General features: G+C 48.6%; 1 protein-coding gene and 1 non-coding gene across 4 annotated transcripts in view; one reads left to right on the plus strand and one right to left on the minus strand.

The window, feature by feature from the left end:
• The window catches only part of DNAJA3 (DnaJ heat shock protein family (Hsp40) member A3), a 31,177-nt gene extending 11,028 nt beyond the window's left edge, over positions 1-20,149 (plus strand). For 2 of the 3 annotated variants that reach the window (XM_027612520.2, XM_027612518.2), the window contains 8 exons: positions 72-224; positions 7,327-7,474; positions 8,526-8,590; positions 10,264-10,392; positions 10,906-11,021; positions 11,857-11,954; positions 18,193-18,308; positions 18,940-20,149. In XM_027612520.2, coding sequence (XP_027468321.1) covers positions 72-224; positions 7,327-7,474; positions 8,526-8,590; positions 10,264-10,392; positions 10,906-11,021; positions 11,857-11,954; positions 18,193-18,296 — 813 coding nt within the window. In that variant the 3' untranslated portion in view covers positions 18,297-18,308; positions 18,940-20,149. The remainder of the gene's footprint in view (positions 1-71; positions 225-7,326; positions 7,475-8,525; positions 8,591-10,263; positions 10,393-10,905; positions 11,022-11,856; positions 11,955-18,192; positions 18,309-18,939) is intronic. The other variant, XM_027612519.2, reaches the window with a different exon arrangement.
• On the minus strand, positions 965-1,071 carry LOC113933752. The gene has a single exon (XR_003523456.1). It is a non-coding gene; the product is annotated as a U6 spliceosomal RNA (small nuclear RNA).

Below are 20,149 nucleotides of genomic sequence, written 5' to 3' on the forward strand. Positions count from 1 at the left end.
CTTTTTAAAGTGGAGGATCATGTTGGTAATTATCAAAAGAAAGATATCAGGCTGTCCTCTGATTTCTTTAGTACATCATGGAGTTGACGTTTAATCAAGCGGCCAAGGGGGTCAACAAGGAGTTCACCGTGAACATCACTGACACCTGTGAGCGGTGTGACGGCAAGGGGAACGAGCCTGGCACCAAGCTGCAGAACTGCCACTACTGTGGTGGCTCTGGAATGGTAAGAGCCCCCATCCCCACCCCTTCCCTCGGGGCCTCCCACCTCTGGCCTGCCCACTCTCTTCCTCACTACCCTGCTTTCTGTGCTCCCAGGACCGGTTACCCGGCAGTACTTAGTGCTTTGAGAGGCTATAACTTGCTGGGACTGTTTTATCTGTAACCTTCTTTTTTCCTGAGTGCTCTGTTTTGGTCAGTGATACTGCACTATCCTCTCTGAAAATACACTTTGGGAAATTTTGGTAATTTGAAACCATGGTGGAGGGAGGGAGGTTTAAATTTTGCTTGAAGCGTCATCATTTTTTCTTTTTTTTTTTCAAGATTTTATTTATTTGACAGAGCACAAACAGGGGCAGCGGCAGGCAGAGAGAGAGGGAGAAGCAGGTTCCCCGCTGAGCAGGGAGCCCAACATGGGGCTCAATCCCAGAACCTGGGATCATGACTGAGCCAAAGGCAGACACCCAACCAACTGAGCCACCCAGGCATCCGGATAAATTTTTTATATAATACAAATTTATAGAAGAGTATAAAGGGTCACTCCGTTATTCCTTAGCCAGATCACCAGTTGTCAGCATTCTGTCCCATTTGCTTTGTTATCTGTGTTATGTATTTTCAAAGAATAAGAACGTTCTTTTACATAACCCTAGTGCAGTTGTCAAAATGAGGAAATTTAATGTTGATACAATACCGTTATCTATACTTATTCACCTTTTTTCTTCTTCTTCTTCCTTTTTTTTCTTTTTTTTTAATATGGAACGCTCCACGAATTTGCATGTCATCCTTGTGCGGAGGCCATGCTAATCTCCTCTGTATCGTTCCAGTTTCAGTATATGTGTTGCTGAGGCGAGCACTCACATTTTTTCAATTGTCCTTATGGTGTCCTCTTTTCCCTGGTCCAGGATCTAAGCTAGGATTTGTGTAGTATTTGGTTGTCATATCTTTTGTTTCCTTTAATATCAAATAGTTCCTCAGCTTTTCTTTTTCTTTATGACCTTGACATTTTTTAGGATTACAGGCCAGCTGTTTTGCAGAATGCCCTTTATTTGGAACTCATCAGATATTTTCTCATGATAAGATTCAGATGATGTGTTTTTGGCGAAACACCACATCCCTTTCCAGTGGATCATGTCAGGAGTCATAAGGTGTCCGTTTGTCCCATTAGTGGTGATGTGACATTTGATCACTAGTAGTTAGTTAAGGTAGTGTCCACCAACTTCCTTCACTGTAAAGTTATTAATTTTCCCTTTGTAATTAATGAGGAAGTTGTGGTGAGGCACCCTAACACTCTATAAATATCCAGTTCCTCATCAAACTTTCATCCAATAGTTGTGGTGTCCATTGATCATTCTTGCTAATTAGTTATTACTGGAACAGTCGCAAGATGGTGATTTTCTGATCCCAGCATCCCTCTGCGTGTCTTAGTTGGCATTCTTCTGAAATGAAGAACTTCTAGTCTCCATTGGTGTATTCTTTTATAGCAGTATGAACTCAGGCATTCTTATTTTATTCACTGGGCTGTAATCGGTATAATTACTGTCTTCGATATTCAAATTGTTCTTGACTTGGTCTGTAGAGTCCCTTCTAGCTGGCTCATGTATCCTTTGACAGGTCCCCCTCATTCTTTGAGCACTTCCTATCAATCACAGTAGGATGTTCTAGACTCAGCTTGTACTTTTCCTGCCATACCCTTGAGCCAGTCATTTCTCCAGGGGGTCCTGGTTGCTTCTAGTGTCTCCTGGGATTTAGAAACCAAGACCTGTGCTCTGGGTGTGCTCATTGTGTCTGGAGGTTTGCTGCTTCTACGCCCTCCTGCAGACTAGGCTGGGGAAAAAAAGCATATGTGAGTGCGTGTGTGCAAACATGCATGTACATACCCATATCTGTATCTCCTTCCATATTATTCACATTATAGGTACACATGTACACGCACACGTACACACCTATCCCTCCACCCACTATTGCTCTGACAAACCAGTGAGTTCAACGTGATAGTTCCACTTCTAGCCCATTACCACAAGGTTCATCTAGTCTTCTGCCTGTCTGTATATGAAACTTTTTTCTTTTTTTTAAGATTTTTATTTATTTATTTGAGAGAGTGAGAATGAGAGAGAGAGAGAGAGAGAGCACATGAGAGGGGGGAGGGTTGGAGGGAGAAGCAGACTCCCTGCTGAGCGGGGAGTGCGATGTGGGACTCGATCCCGGGACTCCAGGATCATGACCTGAGTCGAAGGCAGTCGCTTAACCGACTGAGCCACCCAGGCGCCCTATGAAACTTTTTTCTGATAAAGAGAAGTCTGGCTTTGATTATCCTCAATATATTTACTCGTTTGCTCAACTCTATAACACAAAAAGGAGTTTCAGGATTGTTACTCAGAATACTGTGAAAAATATCCTAGTTACTGGCATTTGCTGTTTAGAGTTCTTTTCATCTTTTGTTTGAAGGTGTATAGTTAAAATACTGTGCTCAAAAGTTATTTGGGTCAATTCTTTTTCTCCCTTTTCACTATGGTTATATCTCTGTCTATTTAATTGTAGTTAGGTTTTCATTGATTATGTTTATATTCCATTAAGATGGATTCCTGGGCGCCTGGGTGGCTCAGTTGGTTAAGCGACTGCGTTCAGCTCAGGTCATGATCCTGGAGTCCCGGAATCGAGTCCCGCATCGGGCTCCCTGCTCAGCGAGGAGCCTGCTTCTCCCTCTGACCCTCCCCCCCCTCATGTACTCTCTCTCTCTCATTCTCGCTCTCTCAAATAAATAAATCTTTAAAAAAAAAAAAGATGGATTCCTGTTTGAGAAGTTCTCTACTACCCACCTTTAAAATTAGTCATTGTGTGTGTATGCTGGTATGAGGTAGAAGTTGTCTTTGAGAGCAGAAAAGTTCTTAAAAAGTAGAAGTCCCTGATAATCCCACCACTCTAGCATTTTAAGTTTGTTTTTGTCCAGTTGTTTTGTTTTTTTTTTAAGATTTTATTTATTCATTTGAGACACAGGGATACAGAGAGAGAGCAGGAGCAGGGAGAGAGGCAGAAGCAGGCTTCCCGCCGATCCAGGAGCCCGATGTGGGGCTTGATCCCAGGACCCTGGGATCATGACCTGAGCCGAAGGCAGATGCTTAACCGACTGAGCCACTCAGGCGCCCCTGTCCAGTTGTTGATTAGGAACTTCATTTTTGGGGACATCTGGGTGGCTCAGTTGACTGGATGTCTGACTCTTGATTTTGGCGCAGGTCATAGGCTCAGGGTCGAGCGATTGAGCCCCATTTTGGGCTCTGTGCTCAGCCGGGAGTCTGCTTGAGATTCTCTATCCCTCTGCCCCTCCCCCTACTCGCACATGCAACGCACAAGCACTCTCTCTCTCTAAAATAAGTAAATCTTAGGGGTGCCTGTGTGGCTCAGTTGGTTAAGCATCTGCCTTCAGCTCAGGTCATGATCCCAGGGTCCTGGGATTGAGCCCCACATCAGGCTCCCTGCTCAATGGAGAGCCTGCTTCTCCTTCTCTGCCCCTCCCCACCACTCATGCTCGCTCTCTCTCTCAAATAAATAAAATCTTTTTAAAAAATTCAAAAAAATGGAATTTCATTTTTGTTTTAAATTAGTTTTCTAATAGGTAATATATGCAAATCATTAAAAAGTTAGTGCCTGGGTGGCTCAGTCGTTAAGCGTCTGCCTTCGACTCAGATCATGATCCCAGGGTCCTGGGATCGAGCCTCACATCGGGCTCCCTGCTCAGTAGGAAGCCTGCTTCTCCCTCTGACCCTCCCCCTGCTTGTGTTCCCTCTCTTGCTGTGTCTCTGTCAAATAAATAAATAAAATCTTTAAAAAAATAAAATAAAAAGTTGGTACAAATTGTAAATAGTGTAAAATAAGTATCCCTCCCATTGTCGGCTCTCAGCCATTGTGTTTCCACTCCTCAGAAGCATCCGTTGTCTTAGATGCGTGTACGTGCATGCATGGTTTTTTATACGAACAGTATAATACAGTTAGCTCTGTTTGTACCTCAGTATTTTATTTTGTTTCTACTTAGTGTATTTGGCAAACACTCTACATAGCTGCCCCAGTTTGCATGGCCACAGCGGTTCCTTCACAGATGCGCCATCCCTTACCTAGCCAAGCCCCTGTTGATCTTGTGCTGGTACAGACACTGAGTACCTTCACATAACGCCATTTCTCATGCTCATTTTGCATCTGTCACGTGTGAGGTTGAACATCTTGAGAATTTGAGGACCAGTTTTTCTTTATATCTCTTCAGCCTTTTTTCCTTCTCGCTGTTGGGTAATTGGTCTTATTCTGAGGCATTTGTAGAAGGTTTTTTTGTTTTGTTTTGTTTTAAAGATTTTATTTATTTATTTGACAGAGAGAGAGAGACAGTGAGAGAGGGAACACAAGCAGGGGAGTGGGAGAGGGAGAAGCAGCAGGCCTCCCGCCAAGCAGAGAGCCCGATGTGGGGCTCAATCCCAGAATGCTGGGATCATAACCTGAGCTGAAGGCAGACGCTTAATGGACTGAGCCACCTAGGCGCCCCAGCATTTGTAGAAGCTCTTTCTAAATTAAGTAAATTAGGGGCGCCTGGGTGGCTCAGTTGGTTAAGCGACTGCCTTCAGCTCAGGTCATGATCCTGGAGTCCCGGGATCGAGTCTCACATCGGGCTCCCTGCTCGGCAGGGAGTCTGCTTCTCCCTCTGACCCTCTTCCCTCTCATGCTCTCTATCTCCCATTCTCTCTCTCTCAAATAAATAAAGAAATAAATAAAAATCATAAATTAAGTAAATTAGTCCTTCGTCAATGATTTGAATTGTATATTTTCTAGTTTGTCATATCATTTTGAATGGTCTTGCTTGTATGTGTGTAATTTTCAACAGTTGAGGATCATACATGCAGTTTTCCCACACTTTTCACGTGTTGTGTTTTTCCATGTCTTTGAGTATTTCTAAATACTGTTTTTGATGGCCAGATAAGAGTCCATTGATGGGTATACCCAAAGTTATACCTGGTCCTGTTGAGAAAAGGACCAGCTTGCTGCTCAGTGTGCAGTTGAGCGGACAGTCCTCCAGAGGGCGCTCCTGGGGAGCACATGCATTCCCGTGGCTACAGTTTTGGGAGCTGAGTTGATGCCACTTGTTACAGATAGTTTTCATTGATTGGTCCCAATTCCCTCTCACTTCAAAAGTCCTTTCTCCAATGCCCTGAATTGATGTAACTTCTTTTAAAAAAATTTTTTTTCTGAAGAGATTGAGATAAGGTAGTAAAGCCGAAGTGTATTTCTCTAAAAACATGATGTTTAAGACTAGGAAAAAATATTTGTAACATGTTTGCTAAAGGATTAGTGTTCCTAATATGTAAAGAGCTCCTTCAGAATAACGGGGGAAAGGCCAGCAGCTCATCGGGAAAACTGGGCGAGGTGAACCGTAGAGGAAATGTGGGTGGGTGGTGAACATCTCTCAGCAGCCTGCAGGTGGAAACCAGATGCCCTTGGCTCACCCTCCAGAGGGGCAGGCGTTTCAAAGATGGTCACAGTCCGTGCCAACAAGCCTGTGGGACATGAGTGTGCACACTCCCTGACGGCACTCTGGTTTATGGGAATGGCAACTGCAGGAGCCGTCAGACCCTTGTGTGTGCATCTCTGTGGGGAGCTACCCTACAGACCACACTTGAGATGCAGCATTTGTACAGGGTGTCCCCTGCAGCCTTGTGTATAATACTGAAGCCCCAGTGACCACCAGGAGTGAGTGGCCTGAGAAATCGTGGTGCATCCAGGTCACAGGATGCTGTATGCTGGTGAGAAGTGCTTTCTGAGATCATTTAATTGTAAAAACCCAAAGAAACGCTGCAGCACCATGTGCATAGTGCCGCCTTGGGTGACTGAAAACCTGTAATGCGCACATAGATGGCTCAAAGTGCGTGTGTCCAGATGAAGTAGGATACACAAGCATATCACTGTGGCTGTGCCTCTGAGGAGGGCACCTGGAACATCTAGGAAATGGGGGTGGGGGGGCACTTAACTGTTCACTGTACCTCCTTTTACTTTAGAATTTTGTACCATGTGCAAGTAAATGTAACACTTAAATTTTTTTTATTATGTTCAGTTAGCCAACATATAGTATATCACTGGTTTTTGATGGGAGTGTTCAACAGTTCATTAGTTGCATATAACACCCAGTGCTCTTCACATCACGTGCCCTCCTTAATACCCATCACCCGGCTACCCCATTCCCCCACCCCCGTCCCTTCTGTACCCCTCAGTTTGTTTCCCAGAGTCCAGAGTCTCTGACACATAAATTTTTAAATATAATAATTATTTGTCCCAGCAATTCCACCTTTGGGGTTCTGTCTTACAGAGTAGAAGCATCAGAACAGAAGGGTTTATGTGTAGAGGTTTTTTACTGTAGCTTTGAAACATAAGTTTTTTGTTTTTTTTTTTAAGATTTTTATTTAATTGGGGGCGACTGGGTGGCTCAGTCGTTAAGCGTCTGCCTTCGGCTCAGGTCATGATCCCAGGGTCCTGGGATCAAGCCCCACATCAGGCTCTCTGCTTGGTGGGAGGCCTGCTTCTCCCTCTCCCGCTCCCCCTATTTGTGTTCCGTCTCTCGCTGTCTCTCTCTCTCTCTCTCTGTCAAATAAATTTTAAGAAATCTTTAAAAAGAAAAAAAAAGATTTTTATTTATTTGAGAGGGAGAGAGAGAGCGCAAGAGCAGGGGGAGAGAGAAGCAGACTCCCCGCGGAGCCGGGACCCTGGGATCATGACCTGAGCCAAAGGCAGACGCTTAACGCACTGAGTGACCCAGGCGCCCAGGGGCAGTGCTCTTTTTAAGATGTATTTGTTCACCTCCCCAGGGATTTCAGGAACCTCTACAGAGAGGCACTGTCTCATTTTCCGAGCTCATATAATCAGCTTGGTGATTTGGCATTGAGAAGTTAGCATGTTCTAGAAGATCAGATTGACAGTGTGAGCCCCTGCCCCTGTGCTCTGAGGCGGTGTGTTTTAGTGTGTGTTCACACAGAACATGAGTCTTCAGTGAGACATTTCTCTGATGTATGTTGTGTCCCCAGAGGCTTGGTCGTTAGCGTTAACCTGTGTGCTTAAGGTTCCATTTTTCTTCTCTTTATTAGGAAACCATAAATACTGGCCCTTTTGTGATGCGCTCCACGTGTCGGAGATGTGGGGGCCGAGGCTCCATCATCACGACTCCCTGCGTGGTATGCAGAGGAGCAGGACAAGCCAAGCAGAAGAAGAAAGTGGTGATCCCCGTCCCTGCCGGTTGGTCCTGGGCACCTCCATGCACTAGGGGCTGGGAGAGCTGAGGCCTTTGTTTCCTTGTGATTGGGCTGTTGGAGAAGCTGTGGTTAAGGGCCTGGAGCCCTGGACTGGAGGGGCGGACTAGAATCTCCTTGAATTTTCATCTTTGCACTAGTTATGCTATGGGCTACCCTTGCATGCCACATTGGGCAGAAGGGACCTGACATGTCTGCTGTGCTCCTGTGGGGCTCCTCCACCTTCCATCAATGAGACCAGCATGGTCCCCGCTGCCAGCCCAGTCTGCACCACCACTCCTCCCTCCTGGCCCCCAGGGGCAGCCTGTGACTGCTTTCCCCAACTGGCTCTTTCTCCTGGGGCGGGCTTTCCCCTGCAGGGTGATCATGTCACTCGCCCTGCAGAGCATGCTGTGACTGTTGGGGTGAGTAATGCCTCCAGTCTCAGCCCCTACTGGCCTCTTCAGCCTCCCGTCTTGTTAGTCTCCCCTGGTTGCCTGCCCTGCGGCCTTCCTGACTTTCACGTAGCTCCTTGAACAGGCTGCCTTCCAGGACAGAGCAGCGTATACCACTCCCTGTGTCTCAAGCTCACTTTCCACCTTCTTTTCAGCAGGCTAACTCTTCTCCCCAAGCTCCTAGCGCGAGTGTCACTTCCCCGGGGCAGCCTTCTGGAACTCTCCCTATTCCTTACGTGTCCTTTGTCTTTTCCTTCGAAGAACATGACCCTCTTTGTAATGATGCGTTTGTTAGTGTTAACTCTTTGGTCGATAGCTGTCTCCCCTACTAGACTCTGAACTTACTGAAATACTATGCAGACTGGTAGGAGCAGGGGTCCAGTACACTTGGATAAATGAATAGAAGGTGCTCTTGTTTGCTTATCAATTGCTGTATTTGCACCCTTGAAAAGTTACACTCGTTGGTTGTACTGTGGGTAATTGTGTTGCTCCTCATAGGCATGAGTAAGGAAGTCAGTGGTTTGTAAATGGATCTAGGGCAGAAAATTCCTTGGGAGGTCCCAAGGTAATTCTTCCCTTTTGAACTTTTGTTCTTCCTTATAGGAGTTGAGGATGGCCAGACTGTACGGATGCCTGTAGGAAAACGGGAAATTTTCATCACGTTCAGGGTAGGTGCTCTGCCTATATGGCTTCTCTGCAGTCCTCTCCTTCTGGGTGTGGGTGTAGCCCGGGCTTCTCGCTAGAGAGAGGCTGGCACTTCATGGGAGCATATCTGGCCATCTGCGTTTCTTAGGGCAACAGTGGCCACCTTGGTATGGTTGTTAAACATGCGTCACATCAAACCTTCGTGCTAGGTTTGGACAGAGCAGTTTCCTCAAGATGTTTACAGGTTGGAAACATTGCACACATAAAAATGCAGAACACATCTTGTGTTTTTAGCTTATGTATTGAATTGTTTGTGGGGATAGCGAGTACAGCTTTACGTACCATGTGCAGGAGCAGACCTGGTTTTCTGGAACAGGGGGATGGCGAGGGGGATAGCGCCCTGTCCCCGCAGCCCTGCCAGGTGCACGCTTGAGGAAGGCCACGCGGGCTGCGTGCGAGACTCCTTCACTCGTAGCAGCGAGACTCTGACAACAGCCTACTGCCCTCGGAGAAGAGGGAGAAGAGAGTGGCCGAGTGCACCACACGGGGACCAGAGTGCCTCAGAGCAGCCAGAGGAAGAAACCGGAGCCACACGTGTCAGCACGACACATCTCGAGACTTCTCAGTTACCAGTGAGGGAAGGAAAGCAGATTGCAAGCAGAGGCAGGGAGGGACACGGTCAACGGTTCACATGGAGATGGTGCTATGTATTGTTTGGGGATACGTGTGTATATGTAGGAACGGTCATTCCTCCATTCATCGTGGTGGTCCCTCGGGTGGGGGAAGGGGCCGGGAGGGTTGGTTCTTCAGCTGGGCTGTGCGCATTGTGTGTGTGTGTGATGTTATTTACTTTGCCTGTTCATATGTGTGTGAAATACTTCATAATTTAAAAAAAAGATAAAAATACTGTAAAGGATGAACTGCTAGACAAGGAGATGCAAGACAAAGGTGACCTGCTGGACGCCAGGCTCTACGACAGGTAGACCCCGCTCCCATGTGATAATAGACAAGAACACAGAGAGGGGGCATGGCTGCAAGGCAAGGAGTGTCTTTGACACCCAAAAGTTCTTATAAAGTCAGAGTCATTCCCGTGCTGCCCATCTTTTTTTTTTTTTAAAGATTTTTGTTCATTTCAGAGAGAGAGCACAAGCAGGGGGAGCTGCAGGCAAGGGAGAGGGACGAGCAGACTCCTCGCTGAGCAGGGACCCCGATGCGGGACTCAATCCCAGGACCCTGGGATCATGACCCAAGCCAAAGGCAGGCGCTCAACCGACTGAGCCACCCGGGCGCCCTGCCCATCTGTCTTGAGGGTAGTTTGTACCAAATGACTGTTAGGAGAATAAACTCTTTGCCTTTGTAGATGTTACTAGTCTGTGTAAACCTTCCATTAGAGTAAGATTTTTGTTATGTTCAAAAAGCCAATTTTACTTTTTTATTTGTCAGTTGAACAACTTGATCTGAGACTGACACTCTTGCATTGCAGCGTAGAAACAAATCTGATGTAACTCCTGGAGCCTGGGGCCACATTCTGCTTTGGTGAAAGTACATTCTCTCCCTCGGTACTCTGTTCCTCACACAGAAGCAGCGTCACCATAATGCATGTCAGGGCCTGTGCCCAGGCTGCTGGGATGTGGGGCTGTTGTCCTTCCCAGGGAGGACTTCTCCACCCATGACTGCATCTTGTGCTTGGCCCTAGGTGCAGAAAAGCCCTGTGTTCCGGAGGGACGGTGCAGACATCCACTCCGACCTCTTTATTTCCATAGCTCAGGCTCTTCTTGGAGGGACAGCCAGAGCTCAGGGCCTATACGAGACCATTACCGTGACGGTAAGAGGGCAGGGATGTCTTTGCCAGTCTTGTACTTCATCACTCTCTTTTTTTCTGAAACAGCTGAGAAGTGGCAGAACCTGTGAGCAAGTAGCATGTCGGGGACTCAGAGATGAGGTCTGGGGGAGGCAGGAGGAAGGTCAGGCCATTCCTTGGGTTCGAATCACAGACTGTGGGCCTTGACTGTGGAATCGCCGGGGAAGGCAGTTCCTGGGTCGAATCTGCTCCTCTACGGGCACCAGGCCCCAGGCCCCTGTGTGGGCCTTCCCTCCTCCCTGCTCTTACTCTCTGTGCTCCCACACTTCTCCTTGTGGGCTCATCTCCCCAAACCGCCTGCTTGCAAGTCCCTGTCACAGGCTCTGCTCCGGATGGACCCCAGGTTATCCAGTTTCCATGTGGTTGTCTAGAAACCTGAATGGCAGTTCTTTCCTAGGAGTAAGTCTTTATGTAGTGAAATGTTTCCATTTGAGTAACTGGAGACCAAGGCAAACCACAGATTTCCTTTCTTTATAGATCCCCCCTGGGATTCAGACAGACCAGAAGATTCGGATGAGTGGGAAGGGAATCCCCCGGATTAACAGCTATGGCTATGGAGATCACTACATTCACATCAAGATAAGAGTTCCAAAGTGCGTGCCCATGTAGCCATGGTGAGGTCTGCCCGATCTCCGCACCTTCCCCACCCAGCAGGGCCCGGTGGAAGGCTTTTTACCTGCTGGGCCCTGTGCTGGCCTCCTGGCCTGGGCCCGCTGTCCGCTGCTGTGAGCACGGAGGCTTGTGCAGGCTTGTGCTACTTCCTTCCTCTAGCCAGGTGTGTCCTGCCCGAGTTCCCCCTTGCAAAGTGGGCACAATAAAAAAAAGTGGACTCATTAGCTGCCCAAAAATTGAGTAATACGTGGGGCACATGTGGCTGTAGCTGCTGTTGTCAATTTTGTTATTACTGCTGTCAGGGCACTAGGGGTCTGCTGGGAGAGGCAAATCTGTAACTGGATCATGGCATGTGACATCTGCATCCTCTGGGAGGAAGGTCTGAGCACAGTGCTGGGGCATCCCACCCCTCTGGGGAAGACTGACTTAACGTGACTCCTTTTAGTTAGTTAACTTCCTACATAAGACACTTGTAAGAGGCCTCCCACCCTCTTTTAAGTAAACTGTTTAGTATTTATGGCAGCTGTTTAAAAACAGCTTAGGGTATTTTAGGAGATTTTCTTCTGTCTTAATGCTGTGCTAATTTTCAGGTGAGCAGCAAGGATTTGACAGTTTGATAGGTGATGGGGTGCTCACTGTGATGAGCATAGCAGTTTCCATTTTCTTGATTGAAGCTTTGTGGGTTTGGCTCTTAGGTTCAGGGTGTGTCTCCCTGCCTAGGTCAGGGGCCCCACATTTCCCACATGCTGACATGGGAACTGGCCAAGCCCATCATTAAAGGGCTGCCTGGAGGAAACACTCAACTGTGGTCCACAGGAGACTGACAAGCCGGCAGCAGAGCCTGATCCTGAGCTACGCTGAGGACGAGACCGACGTGGAGGGGACAGTGAACGGCATCACCAGCACCAGCACGGGTAAGGCAGCACGGCGACGTGCGGAAGTCCTCTCAGTTGTCGGAGGATGCACGGTTCTGGAGCATGTTGGGGTTTCCACTTGCAGGGAGCAGGGTAGAAAGAGGGGAGCTGGGGCGCCTGGGTGGCTCAGTTGGTTAAGTGACTGCCTTCGGCTCAGGTCATGATCCTGGAGTCCCGGGATCCAGTCCCGCATCAGGCTCCCTGCTCAGCAGGGAGTCTGCTTCTCTCTCTGACTCTCCCCCCTCTCACGTGCTCTCTCTCTTTCTCTCTCTCTCATTCTCGCTTTCTCAAATAAATAAATAAATAAAATCTTAAAAGAAAAACTATAAAAAAAAAGGGGAGCTGTGAGCTAGGAGGAGCTGAGTGCCAGCTGTGCTCCTGAGTAAAGCCACCCTGACTTGCTTTGTGTGCGCAGAGGTCAGGCGGTCAGAGAGCGCCAGCCTGCCTCCTGCCATAGAGCAGCCGTGTGTCTTCCAGAGCTGCTCTGCTGAGTTCTATCCCCAGTTCTGCCACTTGCCTTGTGACCTTGGGCACAACCCTACATGACATTCCTTGTAGCGGCTGAAGGAGAAGATGGATTGGAAGGCTTTCTGCAGTCCTGACCCAGAGCGCCTCACCGAGACCTCAGTAAAAAAGCCGGTCACGTGACTGCAGATCTGCCTGTGCACGGCAGGTCTGACTCTGAGTTCATCTGGCCATGAGCACATGCCTCATTCACCCTGCGCTCCAGTGTCATGCTCTGTCTGGAGTGTATCTACATGTTAGTGGTTTGACCCCGAAATGCTGGCAGGCGTGAGCTTTGGTGAACGACACTGTGGCTGTGGCATCTCTTCCCGTGGGAGGTGGGGGTGTGCTGCGGAGGAGTGCTGGTCCTCTGTTGGTGGGGACAGGCTGTGCAGGTGCTCTGGCTTCAGCCACCCATGCTTCCTCTTCTTTGCCTCGTCGTGTTTTTGTCTGGGTCCTGCACGCCCCTCCCATGTCCTCAGAGCCCGAATGGTCACTCGGGGCAGATGGTGGGAGTTTCCCAGGGAGTTGGAGGGCTTGGCCTGGGATCCCAGGGGTGGCGGTCCCAGCAGCAACGGCCTCTGCATGGACTTTGTTGAGCTTCATTGAGTCCAGGGGACCAAGTCCTCTGTGCAAAAGCAACCACCACAATTTCTGTCTGTAGCCTGACCAAATGGAATGGTTTGGTGCTTGAACTTTTATATTCTTGTTAACATCCCTTGAACTAAAAAGAAATGGGAATAGCTCTTCCACCTAATTCTGGTTGTGCTCCTCCAGCGTCTTCCTGAATCGCAACCAACCATTCCCAGTCACCTAGCATGACTTGCTCTGCAGACACCCTAGCTTTCCTCCTCTCCCCACCTACGGGGAGCTTGACATCTGCCTGAGTGAGCCCACGATGGTGACATGGGCCTTGTTCACTATATTAGAATGTTGGTGTTTTTATAAGTTCCTTACTGGTCGTTTAAATTGAGAGTTGGTCATAGAGTCAGCTTATGAGTGTCGTTCTGACCCTTGTGGCTTTCATGGTTCCTTGTTCTGATAGCTCGTTCCTTTGCCCCTTGTTCAGCCAGGCTTTGTTGGGAACCTCACGTGTGCCAGACACTTTGCTAGTTCTTTTTAAATTTTTATTGACATAATTTTGCTGAGTGTAGCTTAACTTTAATATATGCACTGGATGCGTTTTTAAAAGTTGTTTATAAAGTATAGTAGGTATGTGAAATTATTTTTCTTTTCCCATTCACTTTCATTGTCATTTTAGAGTTGTATTCCAGTGGAAAATTTGGCTCCCAGACGTAATTTTTTATTTATTTTTATTTTTTAAAAAATTCATTTGGGACAGAGGGAGAGAGGGAAAGAGAGAGAGAGAGAGCATAAGCAGGGGGAGAAGCAGGGGGAGCAGCAGAGGGAGAGGGAGACTCCCCGCTGATCAGGGAGCCCAATATGGGGCTTAATCCCAGGACCCCAGGATCATGACCTGAGCTGAAGGCAGATGCTTAACCAACTGAGCCACCCAGGTGTCCCTCAGATCACTTTTTTAACAGCCTCCAAATACATATGAGTCAGGATGTCCTTGGAGACTGACGAGAGTCATTACAGATAAAAATTGATTCCTGGGTGTCTTTGCTTTCGTTAGGGGAAGGGGCACCTGGAAGGCATTTGGGATAGATACAGTTACATAGGAAACTGACCTAAAGCTTTGGGGGGATTTAGTATCCCTTGATTATTTTTGGTTCCTAATGCAGCTGGTGAAAACCTTAATGGCTGAGCCTAACTTCTTTCCTGGTCTGTGAACCAGAAAGTCCAGAAAGTCACGGTGTGCTTAGGGACTTTTAGGCTCGAGGCTAAGCAGTAGGACACGGGGAATCAGGACAGTCTGATGTTACTGTGTGACTTTTTGAGTTAAAGACAGTGTGGTTTATTTATGTTTCTGGATCATCGTTAATTCTTGGTGACAACACACATATGTACTTTTAACTGTAAGTGTAGAAACCAGCTCCAGAGCTGATTATTTGGGTATCCCACCTGCTGTTTCTCTTCTCTGACATAGTTGACGGTGTTGACCTTTACACAGGGTGGAGGCAGGAAGAAGATGAAGGGAAAGACATTTTAATAGAATGAGAGGTACTCTTGCTGGTTCAGCCTGTGCATGTAGATGGCTCAGGGAGTCAGGCTGTCAGTATAGACCTGCACCTCCACCTGTAGGGTGACCCAGTCCCTCAGAAATCAGATCCTGGAGTCCCGTTGGCCTCTTTGTTCAGACATATGTTCATTGAGCATTTGTTTTGTGCTAAGAAATGATGTGCACAGACAGGATCCCTGCCTTCAGCCAGCTTACAGATAACGGGAGAAGGTGGCAAGCATTGAACCCCAGATATGTGCCAGACCCTCCTCATAACACTAGGACTTTGTGCTCATGGAGAAAACATTTTGGCCCCAAAACGTGGCACATATTCATGGGATGAGTATTACCTGTTACTCTCCCCTGGTATCACCTTATATATAAACAGCCATCAAGCAGTTCTGACTTGGGATCCCTGCCTGTAGTAAGCTGGCATGTTCTTTGAATCCCCCAGCACCTTGCATAGCACCTGGTGCAAGGCTGCTCATAGTAAATGTTGGCTGAGTTTATTTGAATTCATTTTCCTAACCATCAGCTGAGAGATGCTCTGAGGGATGGGAGTGTAAGCCCTTCTCAGGAAAGAGGAGACCTGTGTCCTCACCTTGGACCTCTGTCTGTGTTGGTTGGGCAGCCCCTCTGGCTGGGGTCAGAGCATTTCTAGATGCTCTGTAGAAATGCTCGTGTAATGCCCATTCAGCTGGAGTGGGGCTTCCACCATGGGCGTTTCCTCTTCTAAAGGCAAAAATCACATACTGGCTGTATTTACAGAAGCTTCAGAAGCCAAGTGCCCTTGGGGCGCCTGGGTGGCTCAGTTGGTTAAGCGACTGCCTTTGGCTCAGGTCATGATCCTGGAGTCCCGGGATCGAGTCCCACATCGGGCTCCCTGCTCAGCAGAGAGTCTGCTTCTCCTTCTCACCCTCCTCCCTCTCATGCTCTCTGTCTCTCATTCTCTCTCTCAAATAAATAAATAAAATCTTAAAAAAAAAAAAAAAAAAAAGCCAAGTGCCCTTGTTGGTATCCCAGTCCTGAGATCAGCAGGCACCTGAGTGTCCAGGATATCCTGTAAGGACACGTCCCCCCTCCTGCCCCAGGCTAGAAAAGCAGTGTGTTTATAGACTTTGTCATCTGTGTACGTAGTTTATTCCTGATGCTTGGTTCAGAATTTTAAATTCAGTGTTTATATCCTTTGATGTCCCTGCCAGTAAACCTTACTCCTGAAGGAGACTGTAGTCCTTCTATCCAAATTTAAAATAGAGATGAGGGGCGTCTGGGTGGCTTAGTCGGGTAAACGTCTGCCTTCAGCTCAAGTCATGATCTTGGGGTCCTGGGATTGAGCCCTATGTTGGGCTACTTGCACAGCGGGGAGTCTGCTTCTCCCTCTCTCTCTGCAGCTGCGCACGCGTGCTCTCTCTCTCTCTAGTAAATAAATAAAATCTTTAAAAACATAAAATAGATGAGATGGTGTTCCTGGTTGTAGGGGGTAAGAATTTCTGGACGTGTGTCTGTTTTGTTGTTTGTTTTTTTGTTGTTGTGAATCATTAACCAGTTAACTAGATGCTTTTTCCGGGGACTTTGGCCACTGTGGCTCACATGCCTATCGCCATGGGGCATAACTGCTTCCAGCCTTCCGGGTGACAAGGACAGCAGAGTTGGAGGAGGAGGGTGACAGCAGTCTTGAGTGTTTCTGTGCCCCATCGTGACTGGTAGCTAGCAGCTTGGGTTCTGAGGTCCGCTGATGCGGGGCCCTGCTCTGCTGTTACTAGCTGGAAAGCCTTAGGCAAATCACTTCCCTCTCCAGGCCTCAGCAGTAGCATCTGTAAGTTGGAAACGATAATAGCACGTACTTCATGGGGTCCTTATATGATCAAATGAGATTAAGTAGGGAAAGCATCTGACATGGTACTTGGCCCGTGTTAAAAGCTCTGCCAGCTCTAACATAGCGATGCATGGACACACACAAAAGATTTGTCATCCCCGTAACAAGAACACGACGAAATTCAGTATTCTTGCTGTCCTGTGTCCGAGGAGGCCCAGGAGTGATGGGAAATTTCTGGTTTGTGTGTTGCTTTGTGTTAGGAGGGTCTTTGTTACTTAAGCCTTTATGTAAGAACGGGGACAGAAGGGACTAAGGGGAGGCACACATGGCTTTGTCATCTGTGGTAATGGCACCTCTGCTGTGTCGTGATTATTCAGTGCCCAGGTCCTCCGTGGGGGGCCCCTGGGAGTCGGGGATCACCCGGCCACCTTGGCTTTGGTGATTGCTCTGACCTTGGTTAGCACATCCTTGTTTCGGGCCACTGCTCTCTCTCTCAGCTCTGAGAGCATGCCAGGTGCACGGGACTGCCCAGGGGGCTGAACCCAGGATGGTCCTACCCACCCCTGCTTGGGGATTGGTACCCTGGCTGAGACCTTGGGGACCGTGGCCATTTCTTCCTGTGCCACGCACCGTACTTGGCATATGCGTCCTAGCACATCAGTGACGTGCCCTACAGTTTAAAATGCTGAGTATGGGTGCATAGTCTAGCTCATGGCATTTGTATGCCCTGCCTGCCTGCTGGTTGGCAGATCTTGAAAAGGATGTGCTTATGTGGCGGCCTTGATTGTAGCCTGTGCCTGGGCCCTGAAGATATAGCAGAGCAGCTTCCCTTTGTCTGGAGCATCTGGCTCAGATGCTTTTTTTTTTTTTAAGATTTTATTTATTTATTTGAGAGAGAGAGATAGCGAGAGAGAGCACGCACGAGTGGGGAGGAGAGGGAGAAGCAGGCTCCCTGCTGAGCGAGGAGCCGGATGCAGGGCTTGATCCTAGGATCCTGGGATCATGACCTAGGTTGAAGGCAGCGGCTTCACCGACTGAGCCACCCAGGTGCCCCTCAGATGCTCTTGATAGGGAGTTTGCCCAGTGACATACAGGGTCCCCTGCTGCCATCGTTATAGGTTAGAAGAATCACATGTGTTGTGGGATTCCACGAGGCAGCGAGTCCCCTCCTTGAGTGTCCCGGAGACGTTAGGTGCACACGTATGGAGCATGGAAGCTGGTAGGTTGGTCTTGGCACGTGTTCTTCACCTTACAAGAGTCAGTGGCAAGGTTTTTAAGAGCTTGGGTTCTGGACCTGACTGCTTGGCTTTGAACTCTGTTCTCCCTCCCACCTACCAGCTCTCTCACCTTGGGCAAACTACCTAACCTCTCTGTGCATTTGTGTTTTGTGTTTTATTTTTTTTCATCTGTGAAATTTACTTGTAAAGAATTAAATGAGCTCCCGTGAAATCTCTGTGGCCTGGCCTGGACGGCATCTGGCACTTGGCAGTTGTGACAGTTGTTATGATAGAGGTAGCTGGTCATTGTCCTTCTCTGTGTCTTGTTTCCCTATTGTGGGCCATTGACTTGAGCAGTTGTGATACACTAAAGCACAGAGTGGCCCTTTTGCTTCAGTCATCTGACAGGCGAGGCTGCCCTGGCCAGCCTGGGAATGGTCCCCTCCCCTCTCAGGCTGGTGCTTGGTGGTTTCTTGAGTGACCAGCCCCTGGGTGGCCAGGTGTGGGTAGGCGGGGCCAGGGATGGGACTCCTGGAGGTGGCGCCCTTCACCCCAGTTCTTTCTGCTGTTTGTGCCCAGGTGGCAGGACCATGGATAGCTCCGCAGGAGGCAAGGCTAGGCCTGAGGCTGGGGAGGACAAGGAGGGATTCCTTTCCAAACTTAAGAAAATGTTTACCTCCTGATACCTAGCCGAGGTAGGAAAACCCTGAGGTTTCTTCCCCTTTGTATCCCTGTGAACTAATCCCTCCTTTCCCTCACTTTAACCAATATCGTACCCCTGCTCCCTACTCCCAGCCTTGGAAGAGGTGCCAATCTAGGTGTGGTGTATCTGGCTCTACTCAGAACCAGGCCTCCTGGTCTGTGCAGATGCCTGCATCAGGGCAAGGTGGCAGCCTCAGCCAGCAGCGCTGGGCTGAACCCTACCGCCCCAGCCAGCCTTCTGTCAAGCCCACTTTCTGAAAGGGTTGCACTGAGGGGGGGCCACCTCACAGCCCTCCTTCCACCAGCTGCCAGGGAGACCAGGCTGCCCACGGTCACAGAGGGCAAGTCATAGCAGAGCCAGGCCTAGAACTCAGATCTCCCCAGCCTCCCGTCTGATTCATAGCACCCATCCTGCCTGGGAGGCGCAGGGCCATGTAAACCTCAGGGGGCTGCCGGGAGTCACGCTTGCTCACTGTGATGTCTTGGGACTTGCTTTTCACTTCTTCTGGTCCCTGGTGGCTGGGACTCCTGGTGCAGCCCCCTCCCAGGGATGACGGAAGCTCACCCACAGGGTTCTTCCTCCTGGGATGCTGGTGAAACGTAACCATTTGTGTCTTGGCTCAGGAAAACGGTCCACTGGAAACTAGGCCGGGAGTAGCAGCCCCTCCTCGTGGCCAGGGCACCAGAAGGATTCCAGAATCAGCAGCACCGGGCCCCTTCCTGCAGAGGGCAACAGCAAAATCATGTGACAACATACGTCTCCACTGAATGGTCATGGGACAGCCCCTGGCAGTAGGGTGTGGCACGCGTAAGGGGTGGTAGAACTTTCCTGTCCATGGGTAGGTAACGTGGCCTCTTCTGGCTCAGGCGGAATAAAACGACTGGACCATCTTTCAGAGCTAAAACTCTAATTTGGAATCAAATGTGGTGATACTAGTTAAAGAATTAAAGGCCATGCTTACAGCTTAAAAATGAAGCCTTAAGCTGCACCGAGTCATGAAGTGATTAATTTCCCTCTCGGCAAACCTCCGAGAGGTTCTGGAATGAGTCTTTCCTTCCAGGTTGTCTTTCTGAGGAACCTGGGGCCTGCACGCCCCACCACATCATCCATCCTTCAGCAGAGATGTCCTATTTCCTTCCTGGAGTTTGTTTTAATTCCCAAAGATCCCAAGCAGCTGGAACATGGGCACCTTGGGGCCTGGGGAGGCACATACCAAGGGCGTCCCTGGAGATGCCATTCCTGACCATGTGGGCCGTGATCTTTATCAGGACGGATAGTCCTTCCTTCCACAGTGTGTGGGGTGACCTCTCGTCCCCGACTGTTGAGTTCTGTTGTTCTAAGCCGGGTGTGGGGCTCCTGCCCTTCCGCTGGACCACAGGTGGTCACGGCTGCAGTCTGGGCCCAGCAGGCTAACAGCCTGTTAACCCAGTGCCCCGGCCCCTCTGCCAGGGGCTTAGTTCTCACCACTCACACTGTTGACATCTGTTTTCAGAAGTGTGTGTAAGTTTTTCAATGCTGAGAATCATCATCTTCTGTAGAAATGTTTGTTCAGAAAAGGAAAGCACAGTCTGAGCAGTTGAAGGTTTCACCGTCCAGCCAGAGCAAACCACAGTCCCTCAGAATCGGCTTGTAGGATGTACGGGCTCCATGTGTTTCCAGATCCTACCCCTGTGGTAAGACAGGCTAATGGAGAAAACTTATGAATAGTTTCCTTTTTGTTTTCCTTCATAATTTACTAAAATAAAGTATCTATTACTGTCTGATCTAAGAATGTAAAATGATTCTATATCAATGTAAATAAGATATTACTGCAAAAAGATACTTAAAGCATAA

Source organism: Zalophus californianus, chromosome 10 (assembly GCF_009762305.2).
Source record: "Zalophus californianus isolate mZalCal1 chromosome 10, mZalCal1.pri.v2, whole genome shotgun sequence".
Classification (NCBI taxonomy): Eukaryota; Metazoa; Chordata; class Mammalia; order Carnivora; family Otariidae; genus Zalophus; species Zalophus californianus.